At 40.2% G+C, this 19,369-nt stretch overlaps 1 protein-coding gene across 3 annotated transcripts; it reads left to right on the forward strand.

Annotated features, from left to right (window-relative positions):
* Window positions 1-496: 496 nt before the first annotated feature.
* LOC105022681 (uncharacterized protein KIAA0040-like) lies at window positions 497-16,190 on the forward strand. 3 transcript variants are annotated; one of them, XM_034291473.1, is made up of 4 exons: window positions 497-659; window positions 2,047-2,159; window positions 10,212-10,258; window positions 13,027-16,190. In XM_034291473.1, the coding sequence occupies exon 4, from the start codon at window positions 13,595-13,597 to the stop codon at window positions 13,916-13,918; it is 324 nt and encodes a 107-aa protein (XP_034147364.1). In that variant the 5' UTR covers window positions 497-659; window positions 2,047-2,159; window positions 10,212-10,258; window positions 13,027-13,594; the 3' UTR covers window positions 13,919-16,190. The 3 variants fall into 3 exon arrangements, with proteins under 3 accessions (XP_034147364.1, XP_010889629.1, XP_010889628.1); XM_010891327.3 differs by lacking the exons at window positions 497-659; window positions 2,047-2,159; window positions 10,212-10,258 and adding an exon at window positions 10,606-10,822; XM_010891326.3 differs by lacking the exons at window positions 497-659; window positions 2,047-2,159; window positions 10,212-10,258 and adding an exon at window positions 10,612-10,941.
* The last annotated feature ends 3,179 nt before the right edge of the window (window positions 16,191-19,369 follow it).

Genomic DNA, 19,369 nt, shown 5'->3' on the forward strand with positions numbered 1-19,369 from the left:
TGAAAAAGTACATGCCATGTTCTATAGATTGCACTCTAGCATTGCATAAAGTTGCTGTTTGTAACAGCTGTTTAAAGAAAATATGGATTGCAGTTTTGTTCTATAGAAATGTTTCTGGGTGAACGACCTAACCTAAAATCCAGCTGTAAAATAGTGAAATTGGACTTTAACCACGGGAATAGGACTCCTGGTATTCTTCACTGTGCCGTTAATAACATGTTCTTAATTGCAGTATTGTCTAACACTGTGTAGGAATGCCAAACATTAATGGGTCCTGAGGTCCTTTGCCCCTCTTCCAGCCCTCCAGTCATTTCAAAGATCACTGGGATGAATGTGATGAAAGACAGCACTGTAAAACCAGCCCCAAACCCTAGCCTGGCTGGGCGGCCTGCATTGGCTTTGCAACTCACTGAACCCTGGAAGTAAATTGGGGCTGACAAGTGACTAGGAGGCGGTGCTGCTCCCTGTTGGACTGGGTAATAGTGCTGTAAACACGACGGCTTAATTGAAAATCTGAGGGACCGGGAACAGATTGATGCACAACATTGATACTTCTGACTTGTCTAATATTTAGTAAGCCTCAGGGGCCACTCGACATGAATGTTTGCAGTGCAGGGAGAAGACTAGTGACGACTCCATTGGAGGAAGGCAAATAAGAGGTAAGATTATTTCTGGTTGCAATGAATGCTGTTTCTTTTTCTCTTCTTTTAGGGCACCGTTTGTTCAGTGGTCTGGACTGACTTGTGAAGGCAAGTGGGAACGATGGTGATGTCATTAATGGTACCGATCACATGTTGTTGTAGTCATAAACATTTGACGGGAGGGTGTGTTGCAGGACACATTGTGTTACGCGGGGACATACCGTTTTACACCAACCCATATGACATATGACTGTATTAAAAAGGAATAACAGTAACTAGTGATTGAGTTTAGAATATTGTATACAGTCGCGTTTCCCTTTTTTAGTATCACAATGTACTGTATTGCTTTGAAACAGAGTCGCTACTTGCACAATAAGGCGCAGTGTAGATGATCATTTGTTGTGACAGCTGGGGATTTGTGGATGTTGCAATGTCTGCACATTAGAGGGAGGAAAGGAAAGGCCTTCGTCTTAAATAAGTAACTATGGACCATGATACAGGCAGTTACTGTGTAGGCTGCTGAAGAACATGTTTGATACCATGTGTCAGCTTAGGTCAGCGACAACTATGAAAGCATATTTTGCCCTCTTAAGGCCAGCCAGGACCATGTCCTGAAAGTTAAAATGGAGAACTGGTGATTACACCATATTACGGGAATTTTAAATGTCTTACAATTCCCAGATTCTCAGATATTCCGGTTTTAGGTATTTTTGCTCATTTAATGTTTCTGTGAGTCCGTCAACCAGGATTCCGTGAAATCTTTGGTTGTTTCCAAAGTTACCATCAGAATTCTGCATCTTATTGGAAATGACTGAGGCGCCATCAATAGTGAATGGCCATTACATAGGCAAACCATGTGAGCTTGATGGAATCACATCGTTATGCTGTAGTCAAAATAGGCTGTTATGTTATGATGAAATAATTATAAGATAGCACGCATTGTTAAACAGTCCATGACAAGGACTATGACTGAATTATGAATACCTGCAACATTTCGTCTCTCTAAATATTCTGATCAGATTTGGGTCCCATCACATGCTATGTGGGGAGATGATATGAAACAGAGTGTGTTTGTGTTTGAGTCGAAATTGCCAGGAGGTAGTAGAAAACTACTCTGTAAAGTGCAATCTTTTGTGAACTTCCCGACCATGTTGGAAATAATGCCCCCAGGCATCATCTCCACAAACCCTTTCCTCCTCCCACCAATGGCTCTGGCTGAACCTTTCTCCTTTGTGCCATTTTATTAACATGTAACAGGATGCACAATCACAAAAGGGCCTCTTAAGGCTGTGGACTGGGCGAGTGTTGTTAATACTTTGTCTCTACAGCTCCAAAATAAGCTGTGTTTCATCCTGGAGACTTTTATGCTGATTTATGATTGGGCCCTCTCACTCTCTCTCTCTAGCCCTCTGGAAAGAGTCCAAGCAAGCACTTCCTGGTCCCCTTGAATGTGAAGTCTAAGGCCTACTTCATGGTTGTGCCTCCAGGCTCTGGATCTGTTCTCTGTCTATGGAAGAGGTAAACAAGAGGGGCATCCCGAATGGGCCCCTTCTCCCCGCTAGGGATCAGGCCAAATGTAGTGCACTATAATGGGAACAGGGTGCTTTTTAGTTTAATAGTAGTGCACTATAAAGGGAACAGGGTGCTTTTTAGTTCAAATGTAGTGCACTATAAAGGGAACAGGGTGCTTTTTAGTTCAATAGTAGTGCACTATAAAGGGAACAGGGTGCTTTTTAGTTCAAATGTAGTGCACTATAAAGGGAACAGGGTGCTTTTTAGTTCAAATGTAGTGCACTTTAAAGGGAACAGGGTGCTTTTTGGTTCAATAGTAGTGCACTATAAAGGGAACAGGGTGATTTTTGGTATGAGGGAATATAAGAGAAGTTGACTGTCTCAGCCCAGAACATGGCAATGGAAACATTCATGACACATCCACATTTCATTTGGATTGCTCTTTCCGTAGCTGGTACATTATCTACTGTAGTTGCCTTACAGTACATAATGTTATTTCACAATGATAAAAAAGACACCGTGGTTGACCTCTGTTACTGTTCCTTTAATTCCCTTTTACATTGCTGATTGAATCATAATCTAACTCTTGCTGTGTAGCATGTCTCTCTGGACTTTGAAGGAGCTCAGAACTAGAGCTAATATTTGTTATTTTTGTCTTATTTTAAGTTAGCTCATTGCTCATGGCATTTTTTAGGGCAGGAATGAACATGAGGTCAGCCCATCAGATGGGAAAATCTCTACAATGTATCTGTACTTTTAGAGAAGAGGGGTTGCGACTCCACAGCTGCCTGAAAGTTGTTGTGGAAAAAAACACAATATTCTTCAATATTTTTCAGATCATCAATGAGATGGATGTAATGAAAGCTGAGTACTCCTTTAATTTAAGACAGTGATTAATGACAGTCACTTGGAAATGTCAGTGGACAGATGGGGGTTCAAACAATAATACAACTATTTTTTAAGTAATATCAAATTTAAAATATCTAGGAACATTTTAAAGGCAAAAGGCAAATACTACAGTGATTTGGTATGTGTTTGAAAATAGCTGTAAACTAACCAACTAACATGTAGAAATGTATATATGTGTGTGTGTATATATATACACACACACCGATCAGCCATAACATTATGACCACCTGCCTAATATTGTGTAGGTCCCCCTTTTGCCGCCAAAACAGCCCAGACCTGTTCGAAGCGTGGACTCCACTAGACCTCTGAAGGTGTACTGTAGTATCTGGCTTGTTTGTCCAGCACATCCCAAAGATGCTCGATTGGATTAAGATTTGGGGAATATGGAGGCCATTGTTGTGTTCCTCAAACCATTCCTGAACCATTTTTGCGTTGTGGCAGGGCTCATTAGCCTGCGGAAAGAGGCCAAAACCATCAGGGAATACTGTTGCCATGAAAGGTTGCACATGGTCTCTAACAATGCTCAGGTAGGTGGTATGTGTCAAAGTAACATCCACATGAATGGCAGGACCCCTGGTTTCCCAGCAGAACATTGCCCAAAGCATATTGCATCTTGTTGCCATGTGTTTTCCAGGTAAGCAACATACACACACCCATCCATCTACATGATGCAAAAAGAAAATGTGATTAATCAGACCAGGCCATCTTCTTCTATTGCTTCGTGGTCCAGTTCTGGTGCTCATGTGCCCATTGTAGGCGTTACGCAGACCAATATGCAACAAACTGACACCTTTCTATCAGTACCAGCATTAAAATTTTCAGCAACTTGAGCTACAGAAGCTTGTCTGTTGGATCGGACCACAAGGGCCAGCCTTCACTCCCCACGTGCCTCAGTGAGCCTTGGTCACCCATGACCTTGACACCGGTTCACCGCTTTTCCTTCCTTGGACCACTTGTGATAGGTACTGACCACTGCAGACCGGGAACACCTCACAAGGGCTGCAGTTTTGGAGATGCTCTGACCCAGTTGTCTAGCCATCACAATTTGGCCCTTGTCAAAGTAGCTCAGATCCTTACACTTGCCAATTTTTCCTGCTTCTAACACATCAACTTTGAGGACAGAATGTTCACTTGGTGCCTAATACATCCCACCCACTGACAGGTGCCATGATAACGAAACTATCAGTGTTATTCACTTCACCTCAGTGGTCATAATGTAATGGCTGATCGGTGTATACGTATGTATGTATTTTCCTTTATTTGTAATATGCAGTCCATCATTTAAATCGTTGTTTCATCATGGAGGACAACATAAGAAAAAAAGCCTTTTTCAAATTGCGCAGCAACCTGGTCTGACAATGAGCCCTCTAATGCTGAAAAATTGCTATACAGCTGCAGAGACTGCTGGGAGATATGCTTGGTTGTTCCATGAAACCAAAAAGTGTGTCCAATTCACTTCTTTGCTGGTGTTGGCATCTCATTGTGTGAGAATGCCGATTTGGCACTATTAATGGTCGGGAGTCTGGGACTGAACACTCCCTCCGAAGGGGGTGACCTCATATCAGGCCACCCCCAGGTGGTCAGGGTTGATTTTCAATTTGTGCTTTGTCATTTCCTGTACTCTGTGTTCACTCACAGCTTTGTGGCAGCATCATGCTATAGAGATGCTTCTCGGCATCAGGACCTGGAATGCATGTGACGATATGGTAGATGGCAACAGAAATATCCTGGAAGAAAACCTTATGAAGCCTTTGACTGAGAGAAGATTCATCTTCCAGCAGGACAATGAAACAGCCAAAGCCAAACTGGAATGGCTAAAAATAAAAAACAATGTCCTGGATCGGCCCAGTTTAAACCCAGACCTCAATTCAAATGCGAATATGTGTGAAAAGTATATCAAATATATACCAAATATTGCTGTTCCCAGATATGCAATGCTGGTGTAGTGTAATGAGAAATGTCTGTTGAGAAAGTGTGGAAGTGCATTCGATGATGAGGAGCGTCTGATATAAGTAAATCTAAGCAACCACACTTAGTCATCCCTGACTCCTAGATTTCTAAACAGTCTGGTTTAGCCCCAGAAATGCATAATATTGACTAGTCATCCCTGAGTCCTGCGTTTTGCCCCAGGGACACATGCCATTTGAATGTACGCTTCCTGATAAACAACCTATGCTTATGATACCTTACATACGTGTACACACATACGGAAGTCAAAGTGACCAGTCTTGCCGTCCCTGAGTACAGGGTTTATAAGCAGTCTGGGTAGGCCCAGGAACAGTTGACACAGACTTGTCATCCCTGAGTACTGGGTTTATAAGCATTCTGGGTAGGCCTAGAAACAGTTGACACAAACTTGCCGTCCCTGAGTACAGGGTTTATAAGCAGTCTGGGTAGGCCCAGGAACACTTGACACTGACTTGTTGTCCCTGAGTACAGGGTTTATAAGCAGTCTGGGTAGGCCCAGGAACACTTGACACTGACTTGTCGTCACTGAGTACTGGGTTTATAAGCAGTCTGGGTAGGCCCAGGAACACTTGACACTGACTTGCCGTCTCTGAGTACTGACTTGTCGTCCCGGAGTACTGGGTTTATAAGCAGTCTGGGTAGGCCCAGGAACACTTGACACTGACTTGTCGTCCCTGAGTACTGACTTGTCGTCCCTGAACAGTCCGGTTAGACTAGTGAACACATGCCGTTTTAATGATAGACTCGCGACTAAAGAATTAGCTACCTTTACTAAGAACTAGCTACATTATGGTCTGTTACGATCACGTATATTTACAAAGAGTATGTAGTATCTATCTATATATAAATATATAGCTCCGGAAAAAATTAAGAGACCACTGCACCTTTTACTTTGCTTTCCAAAAAAGTCTAAATGGAAGGATTTGAGTGAGGAACAGAAGGGTTAAAATTAAGAGATCACTGCAAATTGAATGCTTCTGTTTCTCTCTCAAAACTTTCCTTTTCAACTTTTTTGGAAAGGAAAGAAAAAGGTGCAGTGGTCTCTTAATCTTTTCATGTAATGGGCTTCTTTTGTGTTGATCAGTGGCACAAAATCTGTGAAACACCTTGATTTCACACAGATTGACTTCATTCAACTAATTATGTGATTTATAAATACATTTGGTTGCACCACAGAACATTTAGGTGTGTCATAGCAATGGGTGTGAATACTTATGCATTCTGTTTTATATTTGTAATTAGTTTAGAACAATTTACAGATTTTCATTTTCCTGTTGACTTTTCTTGTGTTGATCTGTGGCAAAAACTCTATTTTTATAAATTTTCATGTCATTTTGTAAAATGATAAAAGGTGAAAAAGTCCAAGGGGTTGAATACTTTTGATAACCACTGTAAGACAGGCCCTTCCCATATGGCTTGTGGGATCTCCTGTTACTGTTGTTATTTTTTTTTTACTTAACAAAATTAGTGGATGAACCTTCCAAATGACCAAATAAATAACAAAATGTCAAACATTAGAACACTTCGGAATAATTAATCTAATTCTGTAGTAAAAAGAGCTCAAAACAGACAAATAGTGATTCAGGCTTTTCAAAACGTTTAATTTCCAAGTGGTGTTAAAATATCTCAGAATCAGGTGTTCAAGCAAAGTTAAGATGTCGTATCCTTTAGGTTGGTGGCAGTTCAGTTGCCACTTGTTTTGGTGTTTATTTTTACAGTGCATACTGAAATACACTACCGTTCAAATGTTTGGGGTCACATAGAAATGTCCTTGTTTTCGAAAGAAAAGTGAATTTCTTGTCAATTAAAATAACATCAAACTGATCAAAAATACAGTGTAGACGTTCTTAATGTTGTAAATGACTACAGTACCCACAAAACTCCAGTCTCAACGTTAACAGTGAAGAGGCAACTCTGGGATGCTGGCCTTCTAGGCAGAGTTGCAAAGAAAAACCCACATCTCATACTGGCCAATAAAAAGAAAAGATTAAGATGGGCAAAAGAACACTGACACTGCTCAGAGGAACACTGGAAATAAAGGCCAGCATCCCAGAGTCGCCTCTTCACTGTTGACGTTGAGACTTCTGTTTTGTGGGTACTATGGAGGCAACTGTTTCTCAAACTAGTCACTCTTATGTATTTGTCATTGTGCACCAGGCCTCCCACTTCTCTTTCTTTTCTGGTTAGAGACAGTTTGCGCTGGTTTGTGAAGGGAGTGGTACATAACTCGATACAAGATCTTGAGTTTCTTGGCCAAATCTCACATGAAATATCCTTCATTTCTCAGAACAAGAATAGATTGATGACTTTCATTTGTTTCTGGCCATTTTCAGCCTGTAACCAAACTCACAATCGTTAAAGCTCTAGATACTCAACTACTCTAAAGAAGGCCAGTTTTATAGCTTTCTTAATCATACACACAGTTTTCAGCTGTGCTAACATAGTTACAAAAGGGTTTTGTAATGATCACATGGATTAGCAAACACAACGTGACATTGGAACACAGGAGTGATGGTTGCTGATAATGTGCATCAGTGCGCCTATGTATTCCGTTACATATCAGCCGTTTGCAGCTGCAATATTTATTTACAACATAAAAAATGTCTACACTGTATTTCTGATCAATATGATGCCATTTTACTGGACAAAAAAATTGCCTTTCTTGCGAAAACAAGGACACATCTAAGTGACACCAAACAAAATGTATACTATTATAAAATATTCTTTTTGCGGACCTCTTTATCTGTTTCTGATGAAGAACAAACTAAATGTAGATTGTACTTTTATATCAGTTTCTTCTTTGCTGTTTACAGATCACATTGGGAAACCTAGCAACATTTAACACAGTTCCAAGAACAGACAGAAACAGGAAGTATCTTCCCAGAGTTCTTTATAATCTCATGATTGCAGAAGTTCATGACTCTTGTTGCTTTCCCCATGAACATTCTAAAAATATTGCAGCAAATCTTGTCTCAATAAGCCGTATGTACAATTCAAAAGTTTTTATACATTCCATGTTTGCTTTGTACTTAATTCTATTAATTACAAATTGTATAATGTTACTCAAAAACAAAAACAAAATTTTGGGATTCCAAGAGGGTTCCACAGGAAACCCATTTTTGTTTTCCAGGTAGAACCTTTTTCAGTTCAGATAAACCCCTTTTAGGTTCCATGTAAAACTTGCAACCAGCACCAGAATCATTTTGGAATGTTTTTATGAGTGTATAATGATGTAGACTTACACTATGTTGTCAAATAAATGATTTGGCATTTTGCCTAAGATTGGCTACTTACAGTTGTAAGTATATAATGTAATATCCATAATCACATTAACATTGTCTGTAATCCTGAACACAGTTGAATGAAGTTCATATTAAGACATGCTCTATATTGGAACAGGCCAGAGAGTCTAGAAGTGGATTGGAAAGTTCCTAAACAGGCCTCTGTTTACATCATAGCTCATAACAATTTTTTTTTACAATGCCATTACTAAAGAGCACAAGGAGGTACTTCCATATATAGCGTAATCTCTATCAGATCTACTTTGTGTGCTCCTTAGGTCCCTCCTCTTGTTTTCATAGCACTGGTCTGAAACATTTTACAGGAGTGACTCATGATCTGCTTTGGTTTGGGGCCGCTTAGCAAAGGAACAACCTAGCCTAGTTTTGGCTACCTGTCAGATTCCAAGACAGCCGTAATCTTAATTTACTGTTCATTAGTGCACAAGCTAATGAACTCTTCAGCATATTCTACGGCCATCTAATGCCAATGTGCAGTGCAATGTCTAGCCAAGATCCAAAATTAGAGCCACTTGATTGCGAGAATATTTTTTGCTGAGCAAAGCTCTTGGTTGACAATACAGTTTCCGAAGAGGAAATTAGGAGACATTCTGGGTTGATTTATCCGCCCATAAAGTACAGCTTTTGAACAGTGACTTTGGAGTTGCTAAATACAACTATCTCCACGCCTTGATGTCTAGCCGACTTATAATACTTAGAACTCTTCACTCTCCACACTATGAGCTTTCATTTCCAGCAACTTGTCATTATTTTAAAAAGTTGTTTTATAATAATTCCAATTAATTCCATGCATCTAACAATTAAGTTACATGCAATTTATAATTTGATGAGTATAAGGCAGGCTAGTAAGATAACGCCATCACTATTTGCAAAAAAATTATGCAAAATGGTTTGCAGAGTATTTAGTTATATACACGAGTAAGCCTTGCCAATAGCTACTACATAATCTTATGTATCATATGTTTCTTTTCCTTTCTTTGCATATTAAAACATGTCCTTCTAAATACATATTAAATTCTCTGAAACTTTACATTTGCAGAAGATTTTTTTAAATTACCAAAATTCCAGGGTGGCCTTTGAGTTACTTCTGACACTGACTAACAGGTGAGTCTAAAATAAAATGTTCTGCAACCATGTAATCTAGGTCTACTAAAAGGGGTTGAATTGGCAAAGAATGATAAAGAATGAATATGCATACCTTGGACATGGAAAATGATCTTTTCTGGGGCTAAGGTTACTAGAATTTCAATAACTAAAACATAGATCAGTGTGTTCTTTGTCTTCTTCCTACAGAAATAGCCATTCTCTTACCAAACATTGTTTAACTGCTATTGTATTCCATATAAAATATTATGTTATCCATTGGCATGTTTTACCTGCTTTTAATTGACAATCGAAACGTAACATCATCTGTGCTTTTTGGCATTTTTTTAGGGAGATGCCCAAATGGCTGACTTCCAACTGTAACTATTGGGATTTCATTATATATATATTTTTTTTTCAAGCAACACATCCAAATCATGTTTACAATTGTTTTGATTTGATTAATTTCTGTGTATACATTCAACACTCCTCAATGTAAATTATGACAGTATGTTGCCGACAAAAAACTTGATGTAGCTTGTCCCCTAAAAATCCAATTAACAAAACAAAGCCAGGAGAAGAGAATAAAGATTGCCTTCATCTTACAGATACTCATTATGGCCACAACTAGCATGCTTCAGGATCAGTAAGTGGTTGACAAAATGAAACACAATGACACATTTCCAACGAGAGTCTGTTCACGGTGTCAGTCCGACCACCTGTTTCGTTTAAAATACTTTTCAGTAAGTAATTGATTTCCTTCTGTACCTCATATCTCTTTCTCTCTCTTCTCCTCTAGACCAAGGTCACATGACCTCTCAAAGCATTCTACGCAGCACAAACAGGGTGAGCCGCTCTCTGTTTCACCTGATTCCCTACACTGTCCCCAACCTGATAACACACGCATGCCTGCAAAAATGCCCCACACAACACACATTTTAATTTCCTCTTTCCAATTAAAATCAGTAAGCTGGGGCTGAAAAGACTGTTTTCGTTATTTTTAGGTTTCATACCACCTTTCATTAAAATGAGGCTTCAATGTTGTTGTACTGTGCTCTGTAACATTGTAAAATCAGCAGAACTTCAGAGTGCGAACTTGGAAACATCAAGTTACAAACTGCAGAGAAATCGAATGAATTCTGAGCAGCGCGATGCTTCTGTCTTTCTGTCTCTCTCTTGCTCCACTCTCGCTCTCTGACATCACTGGGAACTTGTGTGTATAAACTTACCACAAGAATGCAGCGCGTCAGGCAAGGGAGCGCGAGCACAGACAGAAGGCTCTTTCTTAAACTAGGTGGGCAGGGCAGGGAGAAGTGACACTGCCCTCGGAGAGTGACACACAGGGAGAAAGAGAGAGAGAGAGGAGGGATAGGGAGTGAGGCCGAAAGATCACCATTCAACACAGACCAGGTACGTGGGGCTATACTGAGCTTAGGATATCAACAGAAAGTGCCAAGAAACATTACAGAGGAGATAGACAAGTGGGAAAAGGAGCTTAGATCCAGACTGGATTTCTATCGCGTTTACTGGTAAGTTGTAACTTTCAAAAGTCTGCTGAAAAATTTATGAAAGAGCTATTGATGTTACTGGGCTGAGTATAAGTGACAAACAGTCAATGGACATAGTGAAATAAGCATTCTGCAAGCCTGTTTTTTGAAAAGTCCCCTCCCTCCATTCAAAAGGTATGGTAATGTATATAGAATTGCTGTTCAGTCACTACAGTGCCAATTTTTACCATGTCTTTTTTCACTTATGTAAACCTTATCTAAAATAAAGCCTTGGGCTATGTACTTTTGCAAACTCTGGCAATGACACCTAAAGTGTCAGAAGTAATGCTTGAAACAAGGTTCACCTCAGGTCTTTAACCATATCTTTTTATTTCTGTCATTTGATTTCAAATCACATCTTGTTATGCTTTGGCTCCACTGTTCAGCCTATTTCTCTATTCCTGGCTCAAAAGTTAAATTTCTGCTTTAACTGTATTACATTGAGACAATGTGCTCACTTATACTTCAAAGAGATTTAATCATGTTCCCAACCGTTCTCATCTGTGTAAAGCACTGTTGATTGACTTATAATAATCTTAAGATTAGAATTTCAAAACAGAGTCTGGGTTAACAAGTCAGAAGTGTTTTGCAACAAATTACTGCCCTGGGCTACTCATTAAAGATTCCTGTTTTGCCTTCTGTCATTCAGGCTTTTAGGTTAAGAAGAGTAGGTTTCCAAGCTCCCTGAAGCGATTGCTTGCTGTTGCAGTCATAACAGTTTCTGCCCCATCCTGGCTTTGTGTTGTCACAAAAAGTTACTTCCTGTTTATTACTAATCTTAGGCTAAGACAATGAAATTGTTACATTCTTGTTGTTTTGCTTTCATTCCAAGGACTGGCCAGAGTGATAGTCACATGTTTTGCTCTGTGCAATGTTATGGTGTAGAATATCTTCTTTTCCCCTTGATAATAAAAATTGAATTTCAGTTTGAATCTGATTCTTCACATTAATTTGTTGTATAGCACACAAGACCTTGACCGTTGTTACATTTGGCCATGGAAAGGCATTTGCACACATGGCTGAATCTAATGACTCATAGGTATGTTGGTACTTCTAGTTAGAAACTATATATCCTAATGTGTGAGCATTGTCGCCCCCCTTCACTATTTCACAAATGAGTAGTAAATCACGATTGGAGACCTACAGAAAGCTAAAATTCACTTTATTTGTTCAAAATATTTAGCAGTTCAATTATGTAGACAAACTCCAACTAGGTGTAGTCTCCCCACCCTAACACCACGAGGTATCTGCAGCCTGCTGTTTCCTGTCGGGTCGTAACAGGAAGGAAGTGGCGCTGACTTCGGGTAAACATGTTTCGCATATTGGCTGTGAGACACAAGCATAATGAACTACCTATTTGTTAATTAGCTGCAGTTATTTGGCTTACAAAGTGGAGCAGGCTATCAAAGGGGAAGGAAAACCTTGGCGAACAGAGGCACCTGCGGCACCATAAACCTATGAACTAGATATGGCTGACTTTTGATCTCCTGGGAGCACATAAAAGCAACTGTTATTTAAAGGTGCTGTGGAAGGCTTTCCCTCCATGTCTATGGGCCATCCTTTCTTCTGTGCAAAGGCCTCAGATTTGATCACCGATCTACATTGTCAAACAAAACGATCTAACCATCTGATTAGTCCAAGAAACTGATGGATTCCATCTATTGGGTCCCAGAAACCAGTGTTTGGTCAGACAAACAAACCTACGTGAAACAAACTGACTTGGACAAACTGAAATACACAGTGATTGAATATTTCATTTTCAGTTGTCTGTCACGTAGGCTGCTACAATCAGTCAGTGTTAAAGTCAAAACCATTATGGATAAGTCCTGTCCATCATCGTCCATCCCCCCCGGGCTCCATTAACAGGTACATTTAAATGAATCCAGAACCAGTCGATTTCCCTCCATGGGGCACTCAGGCAGCCAGAGCCGTGACTTACTCCTCCAACTTTAATGAGAGTAAAGCTGAATAAGATACTTGAGCAGGAGAGGGAAAAGGGGAAGGGAGCCAAGAGGCACCAGAGGGACCGGGATTCATTGTGCTCACCTTCTCTATTTCTCTCCACAGAAAATGTCCTCATTCCATCACTTTTCCCAGAGTCAGGGGAGAGTGGATTAAAATAGAAAGGCGACTCCAGAGGACGTGAGGTGGTATCCCGAATCCCGATAGAGGAAACAAACTGCGACAACAGGCGAACTCCACAGACTTTCCAAACACAGCAAAGGAAGATCCGAATCATCACAGAAACTGAAGAATTTCAAAGGAAAACCCACCTCTCTCATAAACAATTTATCATTGGTCTTCCAACTTTCATAAGCAACTCTTTGGTCTTAAAACCTCCAGATGAGGCCATTAACGAATATGGGGAGGATATAGAGATCATCCGTGCATCAAAGATTTTTCTAGACTCTTCTAATCCTTCCTTCATCAAATGCTTGTTATGACTGGTATGCCCGTATTATATCAGCTGCATCTTCAATGTTATAAGTTCACAAGCAAACTGAAACCAACACTTCAAGAGAAACCGCCACAAACATCCAGTGGGTGACAACCCCTTGTTCACTACCGCGGTTCGGCTCATTGCCAGACAGATGACCCTCGAGAGGAAATGTCACTGACACACTTTCGGTGAACCATGAAGGAAGAAATCTTGAATTTTTTCTGTGATTTGTGGAGAGTGGCCACCGCCAAACATGACCAAGGGGTCTACAACACGGTGTGTCTGGTGGTGCTGTTAGCCCTGCCCATGGTGGTGCTCCTCACCTCCCTGGTGGTGTGCTGCCACTGCTGCTGCTGTCGCCAAACCAACCGGGCCTGTTGCTGCAGAGGAAGCCCCGGCTCGGCCATGGCCAAGTCGGAGAAGAAGAAAAAGAAGAGGAGTCCCAACAGCGAGGACTTGTGGATCTCGGTCAAAGCGGGACCCATGACCCCGGACAGAGTTGCCCTGACAATGGTCTAGCAGTAGTGGTGGTGTGGGCATACTGTATATGTTTTTTGTATTTATGTGAGGCTCTTCTCTTTTTTTTTTTACTGCAAGGTACAGAAACATAATGCCAGGTGCTGGTGTTTATATATGCTCTGCAGACCCGCTGGAAAGAGAATAAAAGAGAAGACAAAACGTGTGCCTGTCTGTGTGTGTGTGTGTGTGTGTATTATTGTTTTTTTTCCATGTGCGTGTGTGTGTTTTGGAGTGATCATATGCGTTCATGTGTTAGTGTTGTGTTTCATATGAAATTCAGTGTCTTCACATTTGGGCTACCAGTTGTTTCAAGACTGCTTTCAATTTCCAATGCTGGAGGCTAGCAATCTACTACAATGATTTTATTAAGAGACGAAGTTTGAATAGGCTTCACCATGTCAAGTTCAAAGGACTTGCAGTTATTGCACTTACAATGGGAACTTATGTAACTCTTTCACTTTCATATATTTTGCTGTACTTGCTTCTTCCACAGAAGAGAGATCTCAGTTCTTTTTATGAGTATCAAAGAGAACAATGTGAAGCACTTGAGATGATATCTTTCAGTAGCAACTATCAATGCAAATGCTTCGCTCCCTGTATAGATGTGGATGACCCTGAAGACACAACCCATAAAGCATCCAGCGTTGCCGCAGAGTTTTCAACCCAAACCTTGCCACCTTACCTGTAGATTGATGACAGGATGCTGGGTACTTTTTAGCACTGCACCTATTAATTCATAAAATGTCTTTGTGTAGCTAGCTCTAGGCTCTAAGACCTATCTGGTTTTGAGTGGATTCCTCTGCCATCTTCATCTCTCAGTGCCATTCGCCATCATTTAATATTTAATGCTATTTACTGTCACGTCATGGTTGAGTTAGGTATATAGCGTTTTCATCCTTGCCATCATTCAGTATTTTCTCAACCGTTCTGTTGATAAAAAATAAAATGCCAGTGATCTGTATTCAACTAGCAGCATATAATGTATTTCCCATTTACAAGTCTGGTGGCGAATCAGTTGTGTTTTTTATTCATTGGTTTTCCGTATTTTGAGACTAATAGGCATCAGAATGAGTTACATTCAGCTATAAGTCAGAGGGTGGGAAAATACTTTTCCTTTGCAAAGTTTTCCTTTTTAATTCATAGGATCATGGGGGGATTTGCCATTCATTTGAACAGTAAAGCTGCCATGGTAGACAGTTTGACATTCTATCATTGTGATGTTTGATTGGGCCCATTTGGGAATCAGTATGTCTATGCTGTTATGACTTTACAAAAAGCTGAGGTAATAATCTTTCTAATTATGAGACCAGACCAGACTAACTCTTGTATGCATCACTTCTGTCATTGGATTTTGCGTTGCCGATATGGAGAATCATTTTCTAGCTTTGTTTATTCTTTGTCAGTTGGCTCATGTTTAGTACACAATATTTACAATTAGATAAACAAATAAGATACAGTATTGAAGGGAAAGTGTGGGTGTTTACATGTAGAGCTATTTCAGTTATTAATCATGTTCCTGCCTCAAAAGTATTTTGTCAACCCCCACTTGTTACTGCACACCACTGTTTGACTACGTTGACATATGAAACCTATCTTTGCTTGGAAGGAGATCACAGATAGATTCCTGTTCTCTGTGTTTGTTGTACAATTTGATGCCACCTCTACAGGGATCTGGACAGTTTAATCATAATTGAATCGGATGTTTGTCAACCGGCACCCAGCATTAGGAGTCCCACTGTCTGAATGTTTGATCTCTTGTTGTTCTGATGAATATCTGATGAATATACTGTTTGTATATGTACTTACTGTATATACCTTCTGCAAATACACTGATACACTTATCTTCAAAAGTGTTTGGACAGTGACACATTATGGAGTTAGTTTCTTTGCTCTGAATTCCAGAAATTAAGTTAACAGGGTTAAAATGCTGATTCCCAGCTTTAACTGGGCATTTTCGCTCCATACTGAATTGGCCGTTCAGCATTTACGGCACATGGTGTACATAGTTTCCCCATTTATATAGAGATCCATCTCTGAAGCAGTGACTAGCTAATTATGTGTGTTGAGTAGGATGTGGGGGTTTCCTGCTCCCTGTCAGACATTCACTGTGGCTGAGTGTGACAGCTCCAACAGGCCCAGACATATAGACATGCAGTGGAAAGTCTCTGTGGGCTGCAGACAGCTTGTCTGCCGTGAGACACCCCACCCACTCCCCCTCTAAACAAACACACCTTGTTCATTCAAATACTACACTACCACTCATGGAAAACGACATCAACCTTGGCCATAGCAACACACACACACACACACACCCACACACAGTGACTCACACCTCCATTGTGATTCAGTTTATGGCCATTGGTACTGTTGTATTAATTGTCTGTCAGATTACCAATGCATTGGAGTCCAATCTTGAGCTCAGGCTGAACTTGTTCCCTGTGAGTCAGACAGAAATAGCCATGTACTCAAATCAACCATTGCTGCAATGATACTTAGAAGTCATGAGATGACAAAATAAGCCTAGGCTTCCAGTATGTTAAATTAGGAAGTAACTAGGTACTGACTTGATTAAAAATGTACAGTTGGCCTATGCAGAATAAGACCATAAAAGAGTAATTCTGTGGGTAAAACTGTTTACTTAAGCAAGGATTAAAAATGGATTTGTCTAACTGGATCAAAATGTGTGTAGAATTGTGTGAGCCGTGTTGTTCCCTTTCCATCCCAGTCGTATTCATCTCAGGCTTAAGAGGCCGCTTGCCCTGAAGTGTTGTTTTAGAAACCAATAATCTTCACAGTCATTCGCAATCAGCGGCGATCAACTAGGTTATTGCCTTATTTGGATCAGTTGAGACAGCAGCTGTGATACACTTGAAGAGTCTCTGATGGATCTCTTCTCCTTTTTACATTTCTGTCTTTCTTACTTATCTGTGAATATCTTTTTTTGGCATTGTTATTCACATGGTGTGACGTATGCAAATCATTTCATAGCACTGGATTGCAGCAACAGCGGTGAACCCAGGGGAAGCTGAGAAACGCCAAGAAGAGATACATAACTCGACTGTAGGCTACCTCCGTACGTGTCTGTCAAAGTCAAAACCATAGGCGTTCAACCAAAAGAATTGAAATAAATAGGACTATTTTCAACCAGCCTGTATGTCAAGATTGGGTTACCCCTACAGATATGTCATGAAGTGAATGATAAAAACACGCGTCAGGCCTTAACTGGTTTAATAGAAAATGCAACCTTTTCTGCGAAGCACAACATTTCTGGGGAAGTGATTGAAAAGCTGCATGTAACAAAGAAAATATATAAAATCTAATATTTTCCACTCAAGCCCTGTTTATTCTTGATGCTCAAATGAATTAGTCCTGATTTTGTACAAATTTTTTTGTCCACCTTTGTATACAGGTGCAGAGCATCTGAAAGGTGAAACCTTTGAAATTATAGTTTTCCTGCCTTTAATTCATTGAATGTTTGCATCATAGACCACAGATAAGGAATGACTAGGAAATCTGGAATCAGAGGCTAGATAAGAGATACATCTTACTTGTACAGTTAGGTCTGGAAATTATTGAACACTGACACATGTTTTGTTATTTTGTCTCTTTACCAAAATATGTAATGGGCTTGAAGTACAGTAATGGGCTTGAAGTACAGTCTCTCAGCTTTAATTTGAGGGTATTCATATCCAAATTGGAGAAAGGGTTTAGGAATTACAGCTCTTTAATATGTAGCCTCCTCTTTTTCAAGGGATCAAAAGTAATTGGACAATTGACTCAAAAGCTTTGTTATTTCTTCATCAATTAAGCAAGTAAAAGGTCTGGAGTTGATTCCAGATGTGGCATTCACATTTGGAAGCTGTTGCTGTGAGCGTGCGGTCAGAGGAGGCCATCCTTAGGCTACAAAAAATAAATCCATCAGAGAGATAGCAGGAACATTAGCAGTGTGCCAATCAACAGTCTGGTACATTCTGAGAAAAAAGAACACACTGGTGAGCTCTGCAACACAAAAAGGCCTGGACATCACGGGAGACAATGGTGGTGAATGATCGTATGATTATTTCCATGGTAAAGAAAAACCCCTTCACATCATCCAGCCATGTGAAGATCATTCTCCTGGAGGTAGGCATCTCATTATCCAAGACTACCATAAAGAGAAGACTTCACAAGAGCAAATACAGATGGTTCACCACAAGGTGCAAACCATTCATAAGCCTCAAGAATAGAAAGGCCAGATTAGACATTGCCAAAAAACATCTAAAAAAGCCAGTCTAGTTCTGGAACAGCATTCTTTGGACAGATGAAACTAAGATCAACCTGTACCAGAATGTTGAAGAAAAAAGTATGGAGAAGGCTTGAAACGGCTCATGATCCGAAGTTTACCACATCATCTGTAAAACATGGTGGAGGCAGTGTGATGGCATGGGCATGCATGGCTTCCAATGGTACTGGGTCACTAGTGTTTATTGAATTCAGCAAAGTTGATTGGACTGTGCACCACTTCACAGATGAACAATGACCCAAAACATACTGGCAAAAGAAGTGGAATATTCTGCAAAGGCCGAGTCAATCACCTGATCTCAACCTGATCGAGCATGCATTTCACTTGCTGAAGACAAAACTTGACAGAAAGACCCACGAACAAACAACAACTGAAGACAGCTGCAGTAAAGGCCTGGCAAATCATCACAAAGGAGGAAGCCCAGCGTTGGTGATGTCCATGTGTTCCAGACATCAAGCAGTCATTGCCTGCAAAGGATTCTCGACAAAGTGTTGAAAACGAACATTTTATTTATTATTGTGTCAATTTGTCCAATTACATTTGAGCGCCTGAAATAAGGGGACTGTGTATGAAAATGGTTGCAATTCCTAAACGTTTCATATGATATTTTTGCTCAACCCCTTGAATAAAAGCTGAAAGTCTGCACTTCAATTGCATTTCAGTTGTATAATTTCAGATCCACTGTGGTGGCGTACAGAGCCAAAATTATGAAAATTGTGTCTGTGTCCAAATATTGTCTTTCAGGGAAATGTGAAAAGCAATTAAATGAATTTAAGAGTGGCAAGACCCCAGGGCATAATGGATTCCCTCATGAAGTGTTTTGGTTTTTCTTTAAATAAGAAAGGCAGGAATCTGGAAGTTAGGGTCATACAGATGGATCTCTTCAACAAAGATTAAAAAAAAAAGCAAAACCACTGGCTAATGGATTCAGCTAGCTGCTTAGGAATCTCTTTAATATCACATTTTCATCAAGTTTAGCAAACTTGACTCTTGATGTTATACTGGAAGCCCTTTGACCATTTAGAATGATCATACCTACTAGAAATCCTGCACAATAAGTCATGTTTGAGACAGGTTCATTGAATGGATGGAACACTTATAAGAGCCCCTGGGCAAAAATGCTTAGGAACCAATTGCCATTGTCTTGACCTTGTAGGGACAAGACAGTT

Source organism: Esox lucius, chromosome 3 (assembly GCF_011004845.1).
Source record: "Esox lucius isolate fEsoLuc1 chromosome 3, fEsoLuc1.pri, whole genome shotgun sequence".
In the NCBI taxonomy this organism is placed as follows: domain Eukaryota; kingdom Metazoa; phylum Chordata; class Actinopteri; order Esociformes; family Esocidae; genus Esox; species Esox lucius.